Source organism: Pecten maximus, chromosome 15, assembly GCF_902652985.1.
Source record: "Pecten maximus chromosome 15, xPecMax1.1, whole genome shotgun sequence".
In the NCBI taxonomy this organism is placed as follows: Eukaryota; Metazoa; Mollusca; class Bivalvia; order Pectinida; family Pectinidae; genus Pecten; species Pecten maximus.
In genome coordinates, this window is record NC_047029.1 from 36022172 (window position 1) to 36049659 (window position 27488).

Consider the following 27488-nt stretch of genomic DNA (forward strand, 5'->3'; position numbering starts at 1 on the left):
CGCAGTAGCTTTATTTCATTCTTACGGAATGGGGACGGGTCAAAAGGCGGTTTTGTCATCATTTCTAGAGTACAGTACTTAGGACGGTCGGATCTTGGTCAGAATTTTTGTGCACCTCGAGTGGGATATGGGGAACACGGAAATGTGCTCAATCCTGTAACCATTTTAATAGTGGACAATGAGCCACGTGTCCACGGCAGCATTATTACAATTCTGATTTAGCTGACCTTTGTATAGATGGCGTTTTGTGCATGACCCCGGAGAGGCCACATAAGGGGCTCGTTATTTTGATCTCGACTTATTTTTACGAAGAAATTTGAAGTATTTAGCTAGCAACATGTCCGTTTGAGAAAATTATCTTTGAATTTCTGTAGTAAGTTTCATAAACTTTACAATTATTTGAACATTTCGTAGTTTTAAATCCACGGCCTAAAGATATTGTGTTTTTATTACTATCATTATCTATGTGTCCATCGGGGACATCTCTTGCATGGCTAATATCACGGACATACACTTACATGTATATTACCGGTAGATATCGAAATCAGTGCTAATAGTTTCCCAACTATAGTAGCTAATCATTCAATTACTTTCTTATCAGAAAAAAAATCGTCACAAGTGCATTGCTCTACTCGAGCTGACTTGAATTATATTTTTTGTAATCGTATGATGTTGATGAGATGTTTACTCGCAAGACTTATAAAGAATTGAAAAAATTGTTACCATTTTAGCAGCCTGGTACAAAATTATTTTGTGAGATATCGAACACTTTTGTAAAGGATAATCGATTGCCTTTCCGATCTCTTTTTGCCAGCAAAGAAATACATGTACATGTAGTACGGTCTTTGATTACAAGACCGAGCATAATAGTATATACGTATGTATGTATATCTTATGTTGTATATATGCTATTAAATGGAAATTGTCAAATAAAATACAGTTTAAACTATATCGACCACAGAATGATTGTGTGTGTAGTCCAATATTCTTTCTTTATTGTGAGAAAAACAATACATTTGTGTCATCTGTCATGTGTATGTGATAAAAACGTCAACAAAAACACATTTTAAACAAATTTTAATCAATTATAACGACAACATGGGAATATTTCCTGTCCTTTTTATTTCGGAAGTAAAAAAAAAAAAAAAAAAAATACGTACTGACTATGCGAAAGTCACCATTATTATCAAGACCTAACACCCAAACAATGTGAAGTATTTCCTCCTTCACCGAGCTATTGACCAGTCCATTTTATGTCCGATGAAGCCTGAGATTAGATTAACTCTAATTGTATTAGATACACAGTGTACGTACATGTAATTGAAATTTTCCATTGAAACTGGTAGGTAACAAAGAGTTTCAGGAGAAGATATGAACCTTGTCTTCAGAGAATGTAGGAGATAAGTATCATTATCTGTTTTCCTGTAAAAACGCAATCATTGAAAATTTGCAAAGAAATTACATATTCTAAATTATTACCGCTCAAATCCAAATAAAACTAAACTAAAGGTCTGTTTAAGGTCATAATTATAAACGGAAGTTCTAAATGGTTTGTCTTTTTTTTTCTAAAAAAATTTCTTCTTTGATTACGTGTATGTAATATAATCCTATGAATATTATGTTTTTGTAACTGGATTGTTTATTCATGTATATGTACGTGTGATACAATGCTAATGTTCCTCATGTAACACATTTCCATGTGTTATAGTATCCAAATAAAACTGTGTGTATGGAGACCACGTGGTTAAAATCGCGTCATTTACAAATCATGATTGGAGTTAATCAATGTGATATAGATAAATCCTCTATACACAGGACAAATACCGGTCGTGTACAGTGTAGTTACCGTTATAGAAATGTTTTCACCTGCTGTTAACATCTGCCAATCACAGATTTTGATTACAATAGCGAGTATACCTGTATCGCAGTGACCCCATCGGACCCCTACGGCTTTTTTTTTACCTGCGGGCAGAATGTTGTTACATAAGGATTTAGCCTATGCTCCATGTTTACTAGTCTACCTGTATCTCACCTCTTACATTTAGGTCTTTTAGAATAAGGAGGCACCTGCCGTTTTCCTTTTGAGGCCGTAATAGCGGAAGTAAAACCCGTTAAATCCGTATGCGATGATAATTGTATTAATCATTCTTAAATCATATATATATTTCAGATTTAAATTAGGTACGTAATTTGTATTGTTGAAAGTTATACATTTATAATAGGTACATTGTACGTATTGGTTTAATGGTTGCAACATATCAAGATATACACGTGCATTGAAATAAGAGCAATTACTTTCACTATATCTTTATATATACCCCCCCCCCCCCATCCTCTCTCTCTACCGCTAAACCAATTTGTAAACATGTTAAAAAATAATATTATATTAAAATATTATATTATGCCATCTTCCTGTATTTTTTTTCATGTATACTTGTGTCGGGAAAGGTGGTTTTTGCCCAATCTCTTATATACATATAAGTTACAATAAAAATATGTTTAAACAAAAAATCAGGGTAACTATTTATGTCAGGTTTCGTAAGAAAATAGAACACTCAGTATCCATATTTTTAATTTCAACACATCTTATTGACGAGATGTTAAGTCAATAGGATTGGACATCAGACATAGCCTATATAGATCGATATCGTGATACACTTATTTATTGATCTTCATATTACTTTAATAAGGACGAACTTGGATATTTTACCCAAACATGCATATACAATTTACATATATATATACACATAATACTAATCATAATAACAACATTATCCGTAATAAATCATGTACATGTATTTGTTTCAACAAGCACATACAAATGTACATGTACATGTATAATGTATATATGAGACATACGTTATGGGTCCGGTTGTTCAAAACAAATGTGTTTTCATTTTATGAAAAATGTCAAGACTGGTTACCTATCAAACGGGTGATATACAGATTAATAAGTTTACAATACAGTACATTTTACCGTCTCAGCTTATGTAAATGATAAGGATGACCACAGTTCATTTCAAATATTTCATTCAGAGAATTACATAAATATTATATATATATATATATGAATGGATTGAACAACAAACTAAGCCTACATGTATCAGTGTATACTGCCCATCGCCAGCCGTCGAAAAACTGTCTCGGTACCCTGTACATTGCGCGTGCATTGTGCATACTACGACGTTTACCGAGCATTGAATACATTTGTAGGTAACTCAGACGGGCATGGCTACATAACGGCTGGCGATCGTACAATTCGACCACATTTCAAATCCTGCCTATATCAAAGAAAATGTTTCACTGACAGAACTAATTGCCTTCTTTATTTTAATATATCATACATAACTACGATACTTTAAGTGGATATACCACGCACAAATGTATATATAAGATAAATGATTGTTCGCGCACAGCGCTAGCGAGAGCTTAACTAGAGTACATGTGAAATATCACGTGACTTATTGCGAATCTACATCACCTTATACCAAAATAGATATAAACATATATATTGCACTCATATTTTGCTCAGTTGTCATCGCTGTGAGCTTCGCAACTTGTAGATATGTACATATGTATGCAAAATAGATAAATGTTGGTGGTTTGATCTCTTAATCTTCCGTATGCTGCATAAACTGATGGTTTTGTTTTCTATTATTCATGTAGTTAGTATAATTGACATCCAAACTTAAATATTTCATCAACTACGTCTTCCCCCATGTTATTGACACCAGCGAATATCAAATCTGAGAACTACTTTTTATTTGAAAATGGTCACCTTTAGGTCGAAACAGGCCAAATTGCGTCATGTTCCTCTTTCATACGATCCAGCTAACATGTACATGTACTGTATGTACACCAAAAAGACAAAACAACTTAGAAATATATCAGAATACTCAATCTAATTAAAATCAGATGTACATTTGCATTTTGCACTACGCTACTCTCCGTATGAACATTTTTAGATACAAGATGTTGTTTAAAAAATAACTTTGTGTTTAACCTTTGTCTATGATTATACTTTAAGATCCATAAAATGTATTTTTGTTAAAATAAACTTCATTACTTACGCTACCAAATTACTCCTGATTTGATACTTACACAAGCAGAGAACAACTCAAGCAAGTGAATACGAAACATATTTTGTAAACGTTACATTACATTCTGCGAACGTTTCTGATGAAATAAATATGAGTTCCTTCTTATTCATCGTTATATTTAAAAAAAAAAAAGATTGCAGGATTTCTTGTGTCCATGTTACGGGAGCGGGATCGCTGGCTGAGCGGGTTTGCTGGCCCGCCGGAGCGGGATCGCTGGCTGAGCGGGATCGCTGGCTGAGCGGGTTTGCTGGCCCGCCGGAGCGGGATCGCTGGCTGAGCGGGGTTGCTGCCTTGTCTGAGCGGAATCGCTGCGTGAGCGGGATCGCAGCGACATCGCTTGCGCGGGATTACGGCGGGATTGCAGCGGGGTTTTAATCCCCATCGCTCGACGGGCGCAAACGCGCTGTGAGCGTTTGAGTACCAAATCACCCTCCTCGTACTGTACATATTAAATTATTATTTTATCAAACATACCGTTTTCATATTCTATCATACATATTCATATTTTATTGTACATATTCATATTTTATCATACATATTAAATTATTATTTTATCAAACATACCGTTTTCATATTCTATCATACATATTCATATTTTATTGTACATATTCATATTTTATCATACATATTAAATTATTATTTTATCAAACATACCGTTTTCATATTCTATCATACATATTCATATTTTATCATATATATATATATTCATATTTTATTGTACATATTCATATTTAACCAATAATATATTTTTATATTTTACAGTTTATGTTATTCACATTCTATCATGCATATTCCTATCTTATCAGATTTTAAGTTTCAGCAGAAGTAGAATCGTAGTGAACAGGAAATTAATGAAAGAAAGAATGCTAATTGCTCCCCCCTCCCCCAAACTGGGCCCCCCACTGGGCCCCAAAGTGTCCCTTTAAAACTACCCATGGTAATGATCAATTGTTTAAAGTCCTGATAAACCCAAAAATATGTTGGCAACTATTGCACAAAATGGATAAGAAAATGAGACAGTCCAGAGACAAAATTGATGTGCCTTCCTGTAAATAGTGGACAAAAAATGTTCTGTGCACTAAAATATTTTTTTGTGGCATGCCACTCATAAAAAGATGATTTGCGTGCAAAATTTTTCCTCATTCTGAGGAATTGGATTTTCATGAAATGCTCAGAAAAAGCACTCTGAAAGAAATTATAACTTTTGAAATTTTTCAAGGGAGGTAACTCTAACAGACTTAATGTTGTATTTAATTTTCTATTCTTCCTGGCATATTTCATGTGTTTGATGTATGTTTATATTAAATCTTTTGATAATTTACATTTATGTCATGGATATATCCTGGAATAAACCCGACATGCCAAAACACAAACTTGGAATCATGAAGGGCTTACTGCTGGATAGTTGTAACTTTCAGAATTTAATGGAAGAGAACAATTAAGCCAATGATTATTTTCCTTTCATTGTCATATTTTCTGATAGGGAGTAGGACATTCAGAGGTAGTCGCTCCAACAATGCACATGTTTTTTTGCTTTTTAATTGATTTTTTTCTTAAAATGTAGTTTATTGGAAGTTCCAATGAATTTTAAATACCTTATATAAAATGTGATCTGACTGGGCGTTTAGTTATGTATGTTGAAAAGTGAAGTTTTGAGCAAGTGCATTACCTACAATGTATGTACAATAATATAATGGAGTGGAGGAATTAAACATGAACTTAGATTCCGTTTCTTTGAACATCCACACCAATTAGACAACACAGAGACAGCCCAGTAACATTCTACTTCAACTTTCAATCACACTTCAAACTGGAAACAATCAGAATACTACAAGTTACATCAACTCTTTATCATGACACCAGTAGGGAGCAATATCCAAGGTTAATTGTTGTATCCTACAAGTTACACCAACTTTTTACCATGACACCACTAGGGAGTAATGTCCAAGGGTAATTGTTGTATCCTACTAGATACATCAACTCTTTACCATGACACCACTAGGGAGCAATATCCAAGGTTAATTGTTGTATCCTACAAGTTACACCAACTTTTTACCATGACACCACTAGGGAGTAATGTCCAAGGGTAATTGTTGTATCCTACTAGATACACCAACTCTTTACCCTGACACCACTAGGGAGTAATGTCCAAGGGTAATTGTTGTATCCTACTAGATACATCAACTCTTTACCATGACACCACTAGGGAGCAATATCCAAGGTTAATTGTTGTATCCTACAAGTTACACCAACTCTTTACCATGACACCACTAGGGAGTAATGTCCAAGGGTAATTGTTGTATCCTACTAGATACACCAACTCTTTACCATGACACCACTAGGGAGTAATGTCCAAGGTTAATTGTTGTATCCTACAAGTTACACCAACTCTTTACCATGACACCACTAGGGAGTAATGTCCAAGGGTAATTGTTGTATCCTACTAGATACACCAACTCTTTACCATGACACCACTAGGGAGTAATGTCCAAGGGTAATTGTTGTATCCTACTAGATAGACCAACTCTTTACCCTGACACCACTAGGGAGTAATGTCCAAGGGTAATTAATTGTTGTATCCTACTAGATACACCAACTCTTTACCCTGACACCACTAGGGAGTAATGTCCAAGGGTAATTGTTGTATCCTACTAGATACACGAACTCTTTACCATGACACCACTAGGGAGCAATATCCAAGGGTAATTGTTGTATCCTACTAGATACACCAACTCTTTACCATGACACCACTAGGGAGCAATATCCAAGGGTAATTGTTGTATCCTACTAGATACACCAACTCTTTACCATGACACCACTAGGGAGTAATGTCCAAGGGTAATTGTTGTATCCTACTAGATACACCAACTCTTTACCATGACACCACTAGGGAGTAATGTCCAAGGGTAATTGTTGTATCCTACTAGATAGACCAACTCTTTACCCTGACACCACTAGGGAGTAATGTCCAAGGGTAATTAATTGTTGTATCCTACTAGATACACCAACTCTTTACCCTGACACCACTAGGGAGTAATGTCCAAGGGTAATTGTTGTATCCTACTAGATACACGAACTCTTTACCATGACACCACTAGGGAGCAATATCCAAGGGTAATTGTTGTATCCTACTAGATACACCAACTCTTTACCATGACACCACTAGGGAGCAATATCCAAGGGTAATTGTTGTATCCTACTAGATACACCAACTCTTTACCATGACACCACTAGGGAGTAATGTCCAAGGGTAATTGTTGTATCCTACTAGATACACCAACTCTTTACCATGACACCACTAGGGAGCAATATCCAAGGGTAATTGTTGTATCCTACAAGTTACACCAACTCTTTACCATGACACCACTAGGGAGTAATGTCCAAGGGTAATTGTTGTATCCTACTAGATACACCAACTCTTTACCATGACACCACTAGGGAGTAATGTCCAAGGGTAATTGTTGTATCCTACTAGATACACCAACTCTTTACCATGACACCACTAGGGAGCAATATCCAAGGGTAATTGTTGTATCCTACTAGATACATCAACTCTTTACCATGACACCACTAGGGAGTAATGTCCAAGGGTAATTGTTGTATCCTACTAGATACACCAACTCTTTACCATGACACCACTAGGGAGCAATATCCAAGGGTAACTATTGTATCCTACTAGATACACCAACTCTTTACCATGACACCACTATGGAGCAATATCCAAGGGTAATTGTTGTATCCTACTAGATACACCAACTCTTTACCATGACACCACTAGGGAGTAATGTCCAAGGGTAATTGTTGTATCCTACTAGATACACCAACTCTTTACCATGACACCACTAGGGAGTAATGTCCAAGGGTAATTGTTGTATCCTACTAGATACACCAACTCTTTACCATGACACCACTAGGTAGCAATATCCAAGGGTAATTGTTGTATCCTACTAGATACATCAACTCTTTACCATGACACCACTAGGGAGCAATATCCAAGGGTAATTGTTGTATCCTACTAGATACATCAACTCTTTACCATGACACCACTAGGGAGCAATATCCAAGGGTAATTGTTGTATCCTACTAGATACATCAACTCTTTACCATGACACCACTAGGGAGTAATGTCCAAGGGTAATTGTTGCTTTCTCAGTCAATATATTAGGGTTAGTAAATATTCCACTTTGTACATTTAACAATCAAGAGCAAGAAACAATACTCCAATATATTATGGGGGAATTTTTAGAGGTACATGTACAGAAATTTTTAAAATGTGTCACAATCCTGGCTTCTGGACACAATTTCATCTCGTTCTCATTCAATAAAAAAAGTTTTGAGTTTTGGTTTATTTGTTAACATGGAGTCTATTATACAATGTAAGTTACAGATTTAATAATGAAGATAACATGAGTTATAATGCTGTAATGATGATGATGATGATGATGATGTTCTTGTTGTTGTTGTTTGAGTGAGTCATCTATGATGTGTTTAATATAAAACACTTTGATAAAAAAAACAACAAAAAAACAAAAAACAGAATTATTAGTGATTATGTAGGAGCAAAATATTTTGGAAAGTGTTCCTGAAGATGATAGTATTTCCTTTTACATGTGCCAAAGAGTATTTTAGGGAAATTCTTTTTAAGGTCAAGGTCACAAACAGAGGTCAAGGTTCAAGTTTCACATCTTGAATCTGATGTGCTTATAACTATTGTATATACATGTATAACATTTGAAGGGGTAGTCATATTAACAGTCGACAGGGTATTTTCAGGTGCTCACTTCATACAATGTCTTCAATCATAAAAATGTGTAGTGGAGAAAATACAATATATCATAACAGTGTCAGACACTACACTTATACAAACACCAAATTAAACAAAATTTAATTGATCAATACCTCTTCATTTTAGAATGATCAAATACCCGAGTAGTCAAATAAACCATATGTTTCTATTGATTTGAAACACAAAAATGTACAAATTGACATATCGTGTGCACAGTTCCACTTTAGACCTAAGTGGGATGTTTCTGTTGACCTAGAGGTGAGCCTTGCCTTGTCTGGGATGTGTACTAATCCTGTACCTCCACCTGGTGTTGGAATGCTGGCTACCTGTCGCACTACATCACATGACAAGTGCCTGTGTCATTTTGATTCTTTAAGTGGTATTAAAATATTTACGGGAATATACATCGGATAGTTAACACAATTGTGAAAAAAACGTATTAAAAATAAAACAAATGAATAAATAAATGTTTAAGGAAAATAAATGAATAGTAATTATTCATTAAGATATAAATACTGTAATCGGATTAAAAAAAATCAATAACAATAAAAACAAATATAACAAAAATACAGGAGAAAAACAATTGAAAATTAAAAAGAATTAAAAATTTATGATTAAAAGTAAGAAAACATTAAAATCTAGCAACTTTCTTCTTCTGATGTTTCCCTCATTGACACTCCCTCACATTTGGCCTTTATGTCAGTTGAACATTCGCCCATGTGAGGAAGGCTTAGGGTTCTGTCCCCTGACTGAGATCGTGTCTAGTCTGTGTCCATCAATCTCTCATCAATTCTACTCTGTGTGTCCATCAATCTCTCATCAATTCTATTATGTGTCCATCAATCTCTCATCAATTCTACTCTGTGTGTCCATCAATCTGTCATCAGTTCTACTCTGTGTGTCCATCAATCTCTCATCATATCTACTCTGTGTGTCCATCACTCTCTCATCAGTTCTACTCTGTGTGTCCATCAATCTCTCATCAATTCTACTCTGTTTGTCCATCAATCTCTCATCAATTCTACTCTGTGTGTCCATCAATCTCTCATCAATTCTACTCTGTGTGTCCATCAATCTCATCATGTCTACTCTGTGTGTCCATCAATCTCTCATCAATTCTACTCTGTTTGTCCATCAATCTCTCGTCAATTCTACTCTGTGTGCCCATCAATCTCTCATCATGTCTACTCTGTGTGTCCATCAATCTCTCATCAATTCTACTCTGTTTGTCCATCAATCTCTCATCAATTCTACTCTGTGTGTCCATCAATCTCTCATCAATTCTATTCTGTGTGTCCATCAATCTCGTCAATTCTACTCTGTGTGTCCATCAATCTCTCATCAATTCTACTCTGTGTCCATCAATCTCGTCAATTCTACTCTGTGTGTCCATCAATCTCTCATCAATTCTACTCTGTGTGTCCATCAATCTGTCATCAATTCTATTGTGTTTGTCCATCAATCTCTCATCAATTCTACTCTGTGTCCATCAATCTCTCATCAATTCTACTCTGTGTGTCCATCAATCTCTCATCAATTCTACTCTGTGTGTCCATCAATCTCTCATCATGTCTACTTTGTGTGTCCATCAATCTCTCATCAATTCTACTATGTGTGTCCATCAATCTCTCACCAATTCTACTCTGTGTGTCCATCAATCTCTCATCAATTCTACTCTGTGTGTCCATCAATCTGTCATCATGTCTACTTTGTGTGTCCATCAATCTTTCATCAATTCTACTCTGTGTGTCCATCAATCTCTCATCAATTCTACTCTGTGTGTCCATCAATCTGTCATCAATTCTACTGTGTCCATCAATCTCTCATCAATTCTATTCTGTGTGTCCATCAATCTCTCATCAATTCTACTCTGTGTGTCCATCAATCTCTCATCAATTCTAAACTGTGTGTCCATCAATCTCTCATCAATTCTACTCTGTGTGTCCATCAATCTGTCATCAATTCTACTCTGTGTGTCCATCAATCTCTCATCAATTCTACTCTGTGTGTCCATCAATCTGTCATCATGTCTACTCTGTGTGTCCATCAATCTCTCATCATGTCTACTCTGTGTGTCCATCAATCTGTCATCAGTTCTACTCTGTGTGTCCATCAATCTGTCATCAATTCTACTCTGTGTGTCCATCAATCTGTCATCAATTCTACTCTGTTTGTCCATCAATCTCTCATCAGTTCTACTCTGTGTGTCCATCAATCTCTCATCATGTCTACTCTCTGTGTGTCCATCAATCTGTCATCAATTCTACTCTGTGTGTCCATCAATCTCTCATCATGTCTACTCTGTGTGTCCACCAATCTCTCATCAATTCTACTCTGTGTGTCCATCAATCTGTCATCAATTCTACTCTGTGTGTCCATCAATCTCTCATCAATTCTACTCTGTGTGCCCATCAATCTCTCATCAATTCTACTCTGAGTGTCCATCAATCTCTCACCAATTCTACTCTGTGTGTCCATCAATCCGTCATCAATTCTACTCTGTGTGTCCATCAATCTCTCACCAATTCTACTCTGTGTGTCCATCAATCCGTCATCAATTCTACTCTGTGTGTCCATCAATCTCTCACCAATTCTACTCTGTGTGTCCATCAATCTCTCATCAATTCTACTCTGTGTGCCCATCAATCTCTCATCAATTCTACTCTGTGTGTCCATCAACCTCTCATCAATTCTACTCTGTGTGTCCATCAATCTCTCATCAGTTCTACTCTGTGTGTCCATCAATATCTCATCAATTCTACTCTGTGTGTCCATCAATCTCTCATCAATTCTACTCTGTGTGCCCATCAACCTCTCATCATGTCTACTCTGTGTGCCCATCAATCTCTCATCAATTCTACTCTGTGTGTCCATCAATCTCTCATCAATTCTACTCTGTGTGTCCATCAACCTCTCATCAATTCTACTCTGTGTGTCCATCAATCCGTCATCAGTTCTACTCTGTGTGTCCATCAATCTCTCATCAATTCTACTCTGTGTGTCCATCAATCTCTCATCAATTCTACTCTGTGTGTCCATCAATCTCTCATCAATTCTACTCTGTGTGTCCATCAACCTCTCATCAATTCTACTCTGTGTGTCCATCAATCCGTCATCAGTTCTACTCTGTGTGTCCATCAATCTCTCATCAATTCTACTCTGTGTGTCCATCAACCTCTCATCAATTCTACTCTGTGTGTCCATCAATCCGTCATCAGTTCTACTCTGTGTGCCCATCAATCTCTCATCAATTCTACTCTGTGTGTCCATCAACCTCTCATCATGTCTACTCTGTGTGCCCATCAATCTCTCATCAATTCTACTCTGTGTGTCCATCAATCTCTCATCAATTCTACTCTGTGTGTCCATCAACCTCTCATCAATTCTACTCTGTGTGTCCATCAATCTCTCATCATGTCTACTCTGTGTGTCCATCAATCTCTCATCAATTCTATTGTGTGTCCATCAATCTGTCATCATGTCTACTCTGTGTGTCCATCAATCTGTCATCATGTCTACTCTGTGTGTCCATCAATCTGTCATCATGTCTACTCTGTGTGTCCATCAATCTCTCATCAATTCTACTCTGTGTGTCCATCAACCTCTCATCAATTCTACTCTGTGTGTCCATCAATCTCTCATCATGTCTACTCTGTGTGTCCATCAATCTCTCATCAATTCTATTGTGTGTCCATCAATCTCTCATCAATTCTACTCTGTGTGTCCATCAATCTGTCATCAATTCTACTCTGTGTGTCCATCAATCTGTCATCAATTCTACTCTGTGTGTCCATCAATCTGTCATCAATTCTACTCTGTGTGTCCATCAATCTGTCATCAATTCTACTCTGTTTGTCCATTTGTCATCAGTTAAATTTCATTAGATATCATAAATTAACAGATAGTATGATTACTCAAGGTCAAGGTCATTTGTTAAAAACATTCAGTCATTCCTAGTGCTGTATGTGTCGAGATGTCATCTTTCTCGCGCACCATTGATTAAGTTACATGTTTACTTTAAACTCACATATATTTGACTTCATTTTGTAAATCACATATTTTTGTGAAGCCAAATTTTCTTTTTTTTTTTAATTTTTTTTTGGACCCTGATTTCATGGACTGATAAAACTAATGAAATTCATTCATTTTCAAAAACTGTATAATTTAAACAATTTATGAATTCTAGATGTATGAGTTGATTAATTTTGAGCACACACGTCATGCAGCAAAAACAAATTACTTTGTAGAAGGTAATTTTGAAGGCTATGTAGTATTATTTCCAGTTTTTTTTTCAGTATAATGAATCAACTTGAAGGAATGTAGATTTTTCTTTATTCTCAATAACCTTCACAACTACAGTTAGTTTTTAACTCATATGTATGTATGCTGTTTACTTTGACTGTGATTGTAGCAACACATGTTTAGGTGGATGAGAAGGAATGTTTCTGGCCGTCCAGGTGAGGAGAAGTGTACAGGTGTTTTGTTAAAGTGTAAATCTAGTCTGACTTTTAATCTAAGGTACAGCTAGCTTCTGTAGAGTGTCTATACAGTCTATCTCTGGGCCTCACGCCAGACGGGTGGTACGCTTGTCTGACAGAAAGTGGTCCTGGGTTCGAATAATTGTCTCGCTTTGTGTTGATTAGGCATTTTATCGCTTTTCATTTGGTATATCATGCTCCGAGTAAGTACAATAAGGAAGTTGAAGGTCAGACCCTCAGTATAGGTAAATGTTTAACTCTATACTCCTATCAGTATAGGTAAATGTTTAACTCTATACACTATACTCCTATCAGTATAGGTAAATGTTTAACTCTATACACTATACTCCTATCAGTATAGGTAAATGTTTTACTCTATACACTATACTCCTATCAGTATAGGTAAATGTTTTACTCTATACACTATACTCCAATCAGTATAGGTAAATGTTTAACTCTATACACTATACTCCTATCAGTATAGGTAAATGTTTTACTCTATACACTATACTCCTATCAGTATAGGTAAATGTTTAACTCTATACTCCTATACTCCTATCAGTATAGGTAAATGTTTAGCTCTCTATACACTATACTCCTATCAGTATAGGTAAATGTTTAACTCTATACTATCAGTATAGGTAAATGTTCAACTCTCTATACGCTATACTCCAATCAGTATATGTAAATGTTTAACTCTATACTCCTATACTCCTATCAGTATAGGTAAATGTTTAACTCTATACACTATACTCCTATCAGTATAGGTAAATGTTTAACTCTATACACTATACTCCTATCAGTATAGGTAAATGTTTAACTCTATAATACACTATACTCCTATCAGTATAGGTAAATGTTTAACTCTATACACTATACTCCTATCAGTATAGGTACATGTTTAACTCTATACACTATACTCCTATCAGTATAGGTAAATGTTTAACTCTATACACTATACTCCTATCAGTATAGGTAAATGTTTAACTCTGTACACTATACTCCTATTGGTATAGGTAAATGTTTAACTCTATACTCCTATCAGTATAGGTAAATGTTTAACTCTTAATACACTATACTCCTATCAGTATAGGTAAATGTTTAGCTCTATAATACACTATACTCCTATCAGTATAGGTAAATGTTTAACTCTCTATACACTATACTCCTATCAGTATAGGTAAATGTTTAACTCTATACACTATACTCCTATCAGTATAGGTAAATGTTCAACTCTATACTCCTATACTCCTATCAGTATAGGTAAATGTTTAACTCTATACACTATACTCCTATCAGTATAGGAAAATGTTTAACTCTCTATACACTATACTCCTATCAGTATAGGTAAATGTTTAACTCTATACTCCTATCAGTATAGGTAAATGTTTAACTCTCTATACACTATACTCCTATCAGTATAGGTAAATGTTTTACTCTATACACTATACTCCAATCAGTATAGGTAAATGTTTAACTCTATACACTATACTCCTATCAGTATAGGTAAATGTTTTACTCTATACACTATACTCCTATCAGTATAGGTAAATGTTTAACTCTATACTCCTATACTCCTATCAGTATAGGTAAATGTTTAGCTCTCTATACACTATACTCCTATCAGTATAGGTAAATGTTTAACTCTATACTATCAGTATAGGTAAATGTTCAACTCTCTATACGCTATACTCCAATCAGTATATGTAAATGTTTAACTCTATACTCCTATACTCCTATCAGTATAGGTAAATGTTTAACTCTATACACTATACTCCTATCAGTATAGGTAAATGTTTAACTCTATACACTATACTCCTATCAGTATAGGTAAATGTTTAACTCTATAATACACTATACTCCTATCAGTATAGGTAAATGTTTAACTCTATACACTATACTCCTATCAGTATAGGTACATGTTTAACTCTATACACTATACTCCTATCAGTATAGGTAAATGTTTAACTCTATACACTATACTCCTATCAGTATAGGTAAATGTTTAACTCTGTACACTATACTCCTATTGGTATAGGTAAATGTTTAACTCTATACTCCTATCAGTATAGGTAAATGTTTAACTCTTAATACACTATACTCCTATCAGTATAGGTAAATGTTTAGCTCTATAATACACTATACTCCTATCAGTATAGGTAAATGTTTAACTCTCTATACACTATACTCCTATCAGTATAGGTAAATGTTTAACTCTATACACTATACTCCTATCAGTATAGGTAAATGTTCAACTCTATACTCCTATACTCCTATCAGTATAGGTAAATGTTTAACTCTATACACTATACTCCTATCAGTATAGGAAAATGTTTAACTCTCTATACACCATACTCCTATCAGTATAGGTAAATGTTTAACTCTATACTCCTATCAGTATAGGTAAATGTTTAACTCTCTATACACTATACTCCTATCAGTATAGGTAAATGTTTAACTCTATACACTATACTCCTATCAGTATAGGTAAATGTTTAACTCTATACACTATACTCCTATCAGTATAGGTAAATGTTTAACTCTATACTCCTATACTCCTATCAGTATAGGTAAATGTTTAACTCTATACACTATACTCCTATCAGTATAGGTAAATGTTTAACTCTATACACTATACTGCTATCAGTATAGGTAAATGTTTTACTCTATACACTATACTCCTATCAGTATAGGTAAATGTTTAACTCTATACACTGTACTGCTATCAGTATAGGTAAATGTTTTACTCTATACACTATACTCCAATCAGTATAGGTAAATGTTTAACTCTATACACTATACTCCTATCAGTATAGGTAAATGTTTAACTCTATACACTATACTCCTATCAGTATCGGTAATTGTTTAACTCTATACACTATACTCCTATCAGAATAGGTAAATGTTTTACTCTATACTCCTATCAGTATCGGTAATTGTTTAACTCTATACACTATACTCCTATCAGTATAGGTAAATGTTTAACTCTATACTCTATACTCCTTTCAGTATAGGTAAATGTTTAACTCTATACACTATACTCCTATCAGTATAGGTAAATGTTTAACTCTCTATACACTATACTCCTATCAGTATAGGTAAATGTTTAACTCTATACACTATACTCCTATCAGTATAGGTAAATGTTTAACTCTCTATACACTATACTCCTATCAGTATAGGTAAATGTTTAACTCTATACACTATACTCCTATCAGTATAGGTAAATGTTTAACTCTATACTCCTATCAGTATAGGTAATTGTTTAACTCTATACACTATACTCCTATCAGTATAGGTAAATGTTTAACTCTATACACTATACTCCTATCAGTATAGGTAAATGTTCAACTCTATGACACTATACTCCTATCAGTATAGGTAAATGTTTAACTCTATACTCCTATCAGTATAGGTAAATATTTAACTCTATACACTATACTCCTATCAGTATAGGTAAATGATTAACTCTATACACTATACTCCTATCAGTATAGGTAAATGTTTAACTCTCTATACACTATACTCCTATCAGTATATGTAAATGTTTAACTCTATACACTATACTGCTATCAGTATAGGTAAATGTTTAACTCTATACACTATACTCCTATCAGTATAGGTAAATGTTTAACTCTATACACTATACTTCTATCAGTATAGGTAAATGTTTAACTCTATACTCCTATCAGTATAGGTAAATGTTTAACTCTCTATACACTATACTCCTATCAGTATAGGTAAATGTTTTACTCTATACACTATACTCCTATCAGTATAGGTAAATGTTTAACTCTATAAACTATACTCCTATCAGTATAGGTAAATGTTTTACTCTATACACTATACTCCTATCAGTACAGGTAAATGTTTAACTCTATACACTATACTCCTATCAGTATAGGTAAATGTTTAACTCTATACACTATACTCCTATCAGTATAGGTAAATGTTTAACTCTATACACTATACACCTATCAGTATAGGTAAATGTTTAACTCTCTATACACTATACTCCTATCAGTATAGGTAAATGTTTAACTCTGTACACTATACTCATATCAGTATAGGTAAAAGGTTTAACTCTATACACTATACTCCTATCAGTATAGGTAAATGTTTAACTCTATACACTATACTCCTATCAGTATAGGTAAATGTTTAACTCTATACACTATACTCCTATCAGTATAGGTAAATGTTTTACTCTATACACTATACTCCTATCAGTATAGGTAAATGTTTAACTCTATACACTATACTCCTATCAGTATAGGTAAATGTTTAACTCTTTATACACTATACTCCTATCAGTATAGGTAAATGTTTAACTCTATACACTATACTTCTATCAGTATAGGTAAATGTTTTACTCTATACACTATACTCCTATCAGTACAGGTAAATGTTTAACTCTATACACTATACTCCTATCAGTATAGGTAATTGTTTAACTCTATACACTATACTCCTATCAGTATAGGTAAAAGGTTTAACTCTATACACTATACTCCAATCAGTATAGGTAAATGTTTAACTCTCTATACACTATACTCCTATCAGTATAGGTAAATGTTTAACTCTATACACTATACTCCTATCAGTATAAGTAATTGTTTAACTCTATACACTATACTCCTATCAGTATAGGTAAATGTTTAACTCTATACACTATACTCCAATCAGTATAGGTAAATGTTTAACTCTCTATACACTATACTCCTATCAGTATAGGTCAATGTTTAACTCTATACACTATACTCCTATCAGTATAGGTAAATGTTAACTCTCTATACACTATACTCCTATCAGTATAGGTAAATGTTTTACTCAATACACTATACTCCTATCAGTATAGGTAAATGTTTAACTCTATACTCCTATCAGTATAGGTCAATGTTTAACTCTCTATACACTATACTCCTATCAGTATAGGTAAATGTTTAACTCTCTATACACTATACTCCTATCAGTATAGGTAAATGTTTAACTCTATACACTATACTCCTATCAGTATAGGTAAATGTTCAACTCTATACTGCTATCAGTATAGGTAAATGTTTAACTCTATACTCCTATCAGTATAGGTAAATGTTTAACTCTATACTCCTATCAGTATAGGTAAATGTTTAACTCTATACACTATACTCCTATCAGTATAGGTAAATGTTTAACTCTCTATACACTATACTCCTATCAGTATAGGTAAATGTTTAACTCTATACACTATACTTCTATCAGTATAGTTAAAGGTTTAACTCTATACACTATACTCCTATCAGTATAGGTAAATGTTCAACTCTATACTCCTATCAGTATAGGTAAATGTTTAACTCTATACACTATACTCCTATCAGTATAGGTCAGTGTTTAACTCTATACACTATACTCCTATCAGTATAGGTAAATGTTCAACTCTATACTGCTATCAGTATAGGTAAATGTTTAACTCTATACACTATACTCCTATCAGTATAGGTCAATATTTAACTCTATACACTATACTCCTATCAGTATAGGTCAATATTTAACTCTATACACTATACTCCTATCAGTATAGGTCAATATATAACTCTATACACTATACTCCTATCAGTATAGGTAAATGTTTAACTCTATACTCCTATCAGTATAGGTAAATGTTTAACTCTATACTCCTATACTCCTATCAGTATAGGTAAATGTTTTACTCTATACATTATATACTCCTATCAGTATAGGTAAATGTTTAACTCTATACACTATACTCCTATCAGTATCGGTAATTGTTTAACTCTATACACTATACTCCTATCAGAATAGGTAAATGTTTTACTCTATACTCCTATCAGTATCGGTAATTGTTTAACTCTATACACTATACTCCTATCAGTATAGGTAAATGTTTAACTCTCTATACACTATACTCCTATCAGTATAGGTAAATGTTTAACTCTATACATTATATACTCCTATCAGTATAGGTAAATGTTTAACTCTATACTCTATACTCCTATCAGTATAGGTAAATGTTTAACTCTATACACTATACTCCTATCAGTATAGGTAAATGTTTAACTCTCTATACACTATACTCCTATCAGTATAGGTAAATGTTTAACTCTATACACTATACTCCTATCAGTATAGGTAAATGTTTAACTCTCTATACACTATACTCCTATCAGTATAGGTAAATGTTTAACTCTATACACTATACTCCTATCAGTATAGGTAAATGTTTAACTCTATACTCCTATCAGTATAGGTAATTGTTTAACTCTATACACTATACTCCTATCAGTATAGGTAAATGTTTAACTCTATACACTATACTCCTATCAGTATAGGTAAATGTTCAACTCTATTACACTATACTCCTATCAGTATAGGTAAATGTTTAACTCTATACTCCTATCAGTATAGGTAAATATTTAACTCTATACACTATACTCCTATCAGTATAGGTAAATGATTAACTCTATACACTATACTCCTATCAGTATAGGTAAATGTTTAACTCTCTATACACTATACTCCTATCAGTATATGTAAATGTTTAACTCTATACACTATACTCCTATCAGTACATGTAAATGTTTAACTCTATACACTATACTGCTATCAGTATAGGTAAATGTTTAACTCTATACTCCTATCAGTATAGGTAAATGTTTAACTCTCTATACTCTATACTCCTATCAGTATAGGTAAATGTTTAACTCTATACACTATACTCCTATCAGTATAGGTCAGTGTTTAACTCTATACACTATACTCCTATCAGTATAGGTAAATGTTCAACTCTATACTGCTATCAGTATAGGTAAATGTTTAACTCTATACACTATACTCCTATCAGTATAGGTCAATATTTAACTCTATACACTATACTCCTATCAGTATAGGTCAATATTTAACTCTATACACTATACTCCTATCAGTATAGGTCAATATATAACTCTATACACTATACTCCTATCAGTATAGGTAAATGTTTAACTCTATACTCCTATCAGTATAGGTAAATGTTTAACTCTATACTCCTATACTCCTATCAGTATAGGTAAATGTTTTACTCTATACTCCTATCAGTATAGGTAAATGTTTAACTCTATACATTATATACTCCTATCAGTATAGGTAAATGTTTAACTCTATACCCTATACTCCTATCAGTATCGGTAATTGTTTAACTCTATACACTATACTCCTATCAGAATAGGTAAATGTTTTACTCTATACTCCTATCAGTATCGGTAATTGTTTAACTCTATACACTATACTCCTATCAGTATAGGTAAATGTTTAACTCTATACTCTATACTCCTATCAGTATAGGTAAATGTTTAACTCTATACACTATACTCCTATCAGTATAGGTAAATGTTTAACTCTCTATACACTATACTCCTATCAGTATAGGTAAATGTTTAACTCTATACACTATACTCCTATCAGTATAGGTAAATGTTTAACTCTCTATACACTATACTCCTATCAGTATAGGTAAATGTTTAACTCTATACACTATACTCCTATCAGTATAGGTAAATGTTTAACTCTATACTCCTATCAGTATAGGTAATTGTTTAACTCTATACACTATACTCCTATCAGTATAGGTAAATGTTTAACTCTATACACTATACTCCTATCAGTATAGGTAAATGTTCAACTCTATTACACTATACTCCTATCAGTATAGGTAAATGTTTAACTCTATACTCCTATCAGTATAGGTAAATATTTAACTCTATACACTATACTCCTATCAGTATAGGTAAATGATTAACTCTATACACTATACTCCTATCAGTATAGGTAAATGTTTAACTCTCTATACACTATACTCCTATCAGTATATGTAAATGTTTAACTCTATACACTATACTGCTATCAGTATAGGTAAATGTTTAACTCTATACACTATACTCCTATCAGTACATGTAAATGTTTAACTCTATACACTATACTGCTATCAGTATAGGTAAATGTTTAACTCTATACTCCTATCAGTATAGGTAAATGTTTAACTCTCTATACACTATACTCCTATCAGTATAGGTAAATGTTTTACTCTATACACTATACTCCTATCAGTATAGGTAAATGTTTAACTCTATAAACTATACTCCTGTCAGTATATGTAAATGTTTAACTCTATAATACACTATACTCCTATCAGTATAGGTAAATGTTTAACTCTATACATTATATACTCCTATCAGTATAGGTAAATGTTTAACTCTCTATACACTATACTCCTATCAGTATAGGTAAATGTTTAACTCTATACACTATACTCCTATCAGTATAGGTAAATGTTTAACTCTCTATACACTATACTCCTATCAGTATAGGTAAATGTTTTACTCTATACACTATACTCCTATCAGTATAGGTAAATATTTAACTCTATACACTATACTCCTATCAGTGTAGGTAAATGTTTAACTCTATACACTATACTCCTATCAGTATAGGTAAATATTTAACTCTATACACTATACACCTATCAGTATAGGTAAAAGTTTAACTCTCTATTGGTAAGGTCGATCATCAACTATTTACTATAGTCTGGCTGTTCCATCTAATTTGATTACACATGCGGATAAACAACAACCAACGACTGCCGTGCTTCTAAATAGTGAGGCACGGGACAGTATTGTCTATTCATTGTGCCGTGGTTCGACCAAAGTGAATCGGTAGTTAAACCAAAGTCGCCTAGACATACACACTGTAACTTCCTGTTTCTGTACACATGCTCATTACATGTAGGTTCCTTCCAACTGTAGTAAGACCCTATAACCACCATAGTGTCTGTTCGAAGGCTTGATCTATATAGCTCAGCCGTTAGTTGGTGTCCTTGTCTGGATGACCTTTTGTATGACCTTAGAGCCCCTTAGAAGTCTTAAATTCTTAATGTCAAGGTCATCTTTAAAGTTTGGAAACCAGTTAAGTTTTGAGATATGAAGTGTTGTAATGTGTAAGCACAGGATCAAAGGTCAAGGTCATGTTTAAAGTTGAGAAATCAAAGGTTTTCAGGTTTGTAATGAGTTATATAGTATAACATGGTACATGTTTTTGATGGAACTTTATTTTTGTGGTCCAGTTTGTTTTGAGATATGGTAGTAAAGGATCAAAGGTCAAGGTCAATTTTCTTTCTCTTAATTTGTAGCTTTTTGTAATGTAAGGAATCCAGCAATTTGAATTAAATCAGGTGTCATCACAAATGACCATAGTTCAAGGATAGGGGTCAAATTCACCAGGGACAAATTGTTTCTTTCTAAAGTGCAAAACGGATGCTGTATTAATTAACTTGTACATCAGTCATTACCTATAGTAATATGCTACCTATATCATCTGTTGTTGTTCAGTTAGATGATAACAAACACTACCGTATTCAACCTAATTAACGCACATGCCCCTACAGACTCACTCTTTTTTTTTTAAATTAAGAGAATAGATGTGCTAATTAAAACAATCTGCCAATATATTCTTCCGTCTTTGTTTAACCAAAGACTAGATTGTTTTTGCTACATAAAGATATGTAAACAGAAAAAGGTTATTTTTCACAGCCAGATTTAAACTTGTCCTTGTTCATAGTTTTATCAAGTTTACCCATTTTGTTTTCGTAAAATTATATCAATCTATTCTGTAGGTACAAATGGAGGAATTACGTTTATCGGGACACTGAGCAGTGGAATGGGAGGGACGTTTGTGGGCGTGGCATATTACCTGACCCTGTTAATGTGTACCAGTGACTTTCAGCTACAAAAAAGCCCAGCCCAATGGTTGATCATCCCAACGGCTACACTGGCAGGTCTGCTCGGCTCCACCATAGACTCATATTTAGGAGCTTTATTCCAGTATTCAGGTAAGAAAGACTCCGCCATTGACTCATACTTAGAAAGACTCCACCATTGACCCATACTTAGAAAGACTCCACCATTGACTTGTACTTAGAAAGTCTCCACCGTCGACTCATACTTAGAAAGACTCCACCATTGACTCATACTTAGAAAGACTCCACCATAGACTCATACTTAGAAAGACTCCACCGTTGACTCATACTTAGAAAGACTCCACCATTGACCCATACTTAGAAAGACTCCACCATCGACTCATACTTAGAAAGACTCCACCATTGACTCAAACTTAGAAAGACTCCACCGTTGACTCATACTTAGAAAGACTCCACTATCGACTCATACTTAGAAAGACTCCACCATTGACTCATACTTAGAAAGACTCCACCGTCGACTCATACTTAGAAAGACTCCACCATTGACTCATACTTAGAAAGACTCCACCGTCGACTCATACTTAGAAAGACTCCACCGTCAACTCATACTTAGAAAGACTCCACCATAGACTCATACTTAGAAAGACTCCACCATTGACTCATACTTAGAAAGACTCCACCATTGACTCATACTTAGAAAGACTCCACCATTGACTCATACTTAGAAAGACTCCACCATTGACTCATACTTAGAAAGACTCCACCGTTGACTCATACTTAGAAAGACTCAACCGTCGACTCATACTTAGAAAGACTCCACCATTGACTCATACTTAGAAAGACTCCACCGTCAACTCATACTTAGAAAGACTCCACCATTGACTCATACTTAGAAAGACTCCACCATTGACTCATACTTAGAAAGACTCCACCGTCAACTCATACTTAGAAAGACTCCACCATTGACTCATACTTAGAAAGACTCCACCGTCAACTCATACTTAGAAAGACTCCACCGTCGACTCATACTTAGAAAGACTCCACCGTCGACTCATACTTAGAAAGACTCCACCATAGACTCATACTTAGAGAGACTCCACCATTGACTCATACTTAGAGAGACTCCACCATTGACTCATACTTAGAAAGACTCCACCGTCGACTCATACTTAGAAAGACTCCACCGTCGACTCATACTTAGAAAGACTCCACCATTGACTCATACTTAGAGAGACTCCACCATTGACTCATACTTAGAAAGACTCCACCATTGACTCATACTTAGAAAGACTCCACCATTGACTCATACTTAGAAAGACTCCACCGTTGACTCATACTTAGAAAGACTCCACCGTTGACTCATACTTAGAAAGTCTCCACCATTGACTCATACTTAGAAAGACTCCACCATCGACTCATACTTAGAAAGTCTCCACCATTGACTCATACTTAGAAAGACTCCACCATCGACTCATACTTAGAAAGACTCCACCATTGACTCATACTTAGAAAGACTCCACCATTGACTCATACTTAGAAAGACTCCACCATTGACTCATACTTAGAAAGACTCCACCGTCGACTCATACTTAGAAAGACTCCACCATTGACTCATACTTAGAAAGACTCCACCGTCGACTCATACTTAGAAAGACTCCACCGTCGACTCATACTTAGAAAGACTCCACCATTGACTCATACTTAGAGAGACTCCACCATTGACTCATACTTAGAAAGACTCCACCATTGACTCATACTTAGAAAGACTCCACCATTGACTCATACTTAGAAAGACTCCACCGTTGACTCATACTTAGAAAGACTCCACCGTTGACTCATACTTAGAAAGTCTCCACCATTGACTCATACTTAGAAAGACTCCACCATCGACTCATACTTAGAAAGTCTCCACCGTCAACTCATACTTAGAAAGACTCTACCATTGACTCATACTTAGAAAGACTCCACCATTGACTCATACTTAGAAAGACTCCACCGTCGACTCATACTTAGAAAGACTCCACCATCGACTCATACTTAGAAAGACTCCACCATTGACTCATACTTAGAAAGACTCCACCGTCGACTCATACTTAGAAAGACTCCACCATTGACTCATACTTAGAAAGACTCAACCGTCGACTCATACTTAGAAAGACTCCACCGTCGACTCATACTTAGAAAGACTCAACCGTCGACTCATACTTAGAAAGACTCCACCGTCGACTCATACTTAGAAAGACTCCACCGTCGACTCATACTTAGAAAGACTCCACCATTGACTCATACTTAGAAAGACTCCACCATTGACTCATACTTAGAAAGACTCCACCGTTGACTCATACTTAGAAAGACTCCACCATTGACTCATACTTAGAAAGACTCCACTATTGACTCATACTTAGAAAGACTCAACCGTCGACTCATACTTAGAAAGACTCCACCGTCGACTCATACTTAGAAAGACTCCACCGTTGACTCATACTAAGAAAGACTCAACCGTCGACTCATACTTAGAAAGACTCCGCCATTGACTCATACTTAGAAAGACTCCGCCATTGACTCATACTTAGAAAGACTCCACCATTGACTCATACTTACACCATTGACTCATACTTAGAAAGACTCCACCATTGACTCATACTTAGAAAGACTCCACCGTCAACTCATACTTAGGAACTTTATTTAGTGTTCAGGTAAGAAAGACTCCACCATCAACTCATACTTAGAAAGACTCCACCATTGACTCATACTTAGAAAGACTCCACCATTGACTCATACTTAGAAAGACTCCACCATTGACTCATACTTAGAAAGACTCCACCATTGACTCATACTTAGAAAGACTCCACCGTCGACTCATACTTAGAAAGACTCCACCATAGACTCATACTTAGAAAGACTCCACCGTTGACTCATACTTACACCATTGACTCATACTTAGAAAGACTCCACCATTGACTCATACTTAGAAAGACTCCACCATTGACTCATACTTAGAAAGACTCCACCATTGACTCATACTTACACCATTGACTCATACTTAGAAAGACTCCACCATTGACTCATACTTAGAAAGACTCCACCGTCAACTCATACTTAGGAACTTTATTTAGTGTTCAGGTAAGAAAGACTCCACCATTGACTCATACTTAGAAAGACTCCACCATCGACTCGTACTTAGAAAGACTCCACCATCGACTCATACTTAGAAAGACTCCACCGTTGACTCATACTTAGAAAGACTCAACCGTCGACTCATACTTAGAAAGACTCCACCGTTGACTCATACTTAGAAAGACTCCACCATTGACTCATACTTAGAAAGACTCCACCATTGACTCATACTTAGAAAGACTCCACCATTGACTCATACTTAGAAAGACTCCACCATTGACTCATACTTAGAAAGACTCCACCGTCAACTCATACTTAGAGAGACTCCACCATTGACTCATACTTAGAAAGACTCCACCATCGACTCATACTTAGAAAGACTCCACCATTGACTCATACTTAGAAAGACTCCACCATCGACTCGTACTTAGAAAGACTCCACCATCGACTCATACTTAGAAAGACTCCACCATCGACTCATACTTAGAAAGACTCCACCGTTGACTCATACTTAGAAAGACTCAACCGTCGACTCATACTTAGAAAGTCTCCACCATTGACTCGTACTTAGAAAGACTCCACCGTCGACTCATACTTAGAAAGACTCCACCGTTGACTCATACTTAGAAAGACTCCACCATTGACTCATACTTAGAAAGACTCCACCGTCAACTCATACTTAGAAAGACTCCACCGTTGACTCATACTTAGAAAGACTCCACTATTGACTCATACTTAGAAAGACTCCACCGTCAACTCATACTTAGAAAGACTCCACCGTTGACTCATACTTAGAAAGACTCCACCATTGACTCATACTTAGAAAGACTCCACCGTCAACTCATACTTAGAAAGACTCCACCGTTGACTCATACTTAGAAAGACTCCACTATTGACTCATACTTAGAAAGACTCCACCATTGACTCATACTTAGAAAGACTCCACCATTGACTCATACTTAGAAAGACTCCACCGTCAACTCATACTTAGAGAGACTCCACCATTGACTCATACTTAGAAAGACTCCACCATCGACTCATACTTAGAAAGACTCCACCATTGACTCATACTTAGAAAGACTCCACCATCGACTCGTACTTAGAAAGACTCCACCATCGACTCATACTTAGAAAGACTCCACCATCGACTCATACTTAGAAAGACTCCACCGTCGACTCATACTTAGAAAGTCTCCACCATTGACTCGTACTTAGAAAGACTCCACCGTCGACTCATACTTAGAAAGACTCCACCGTTGACTCATACTTAGAAAGACTCC

The 27488-nt window shown here is 35.1% G+C and overlaps 1 protein-coding gene across 2 annotated transcripts in view; it reads left to right on the forward strand.

The window, feature by feature from the left end:
• Window positions 1-27488, forward strand: part of LOC117343821 (transmembrane protein 19-like) — a 54442-nt gene that overhangs the window by 12456 nt on the left and 14498 nt on the right. For both annotated transcript variants that reach the window (XM_033906340.1, XM_033906341.1), the window contains exon 5: window positions 23008-23223. In XM_033906340.1, coding sequence (XP_033762231.1) covers window positions 23008-23223 — 216 coding nt within the window. The remainder of the gene's footprint in view (window positions 1-23007; window positions 23224-27488) is intronic.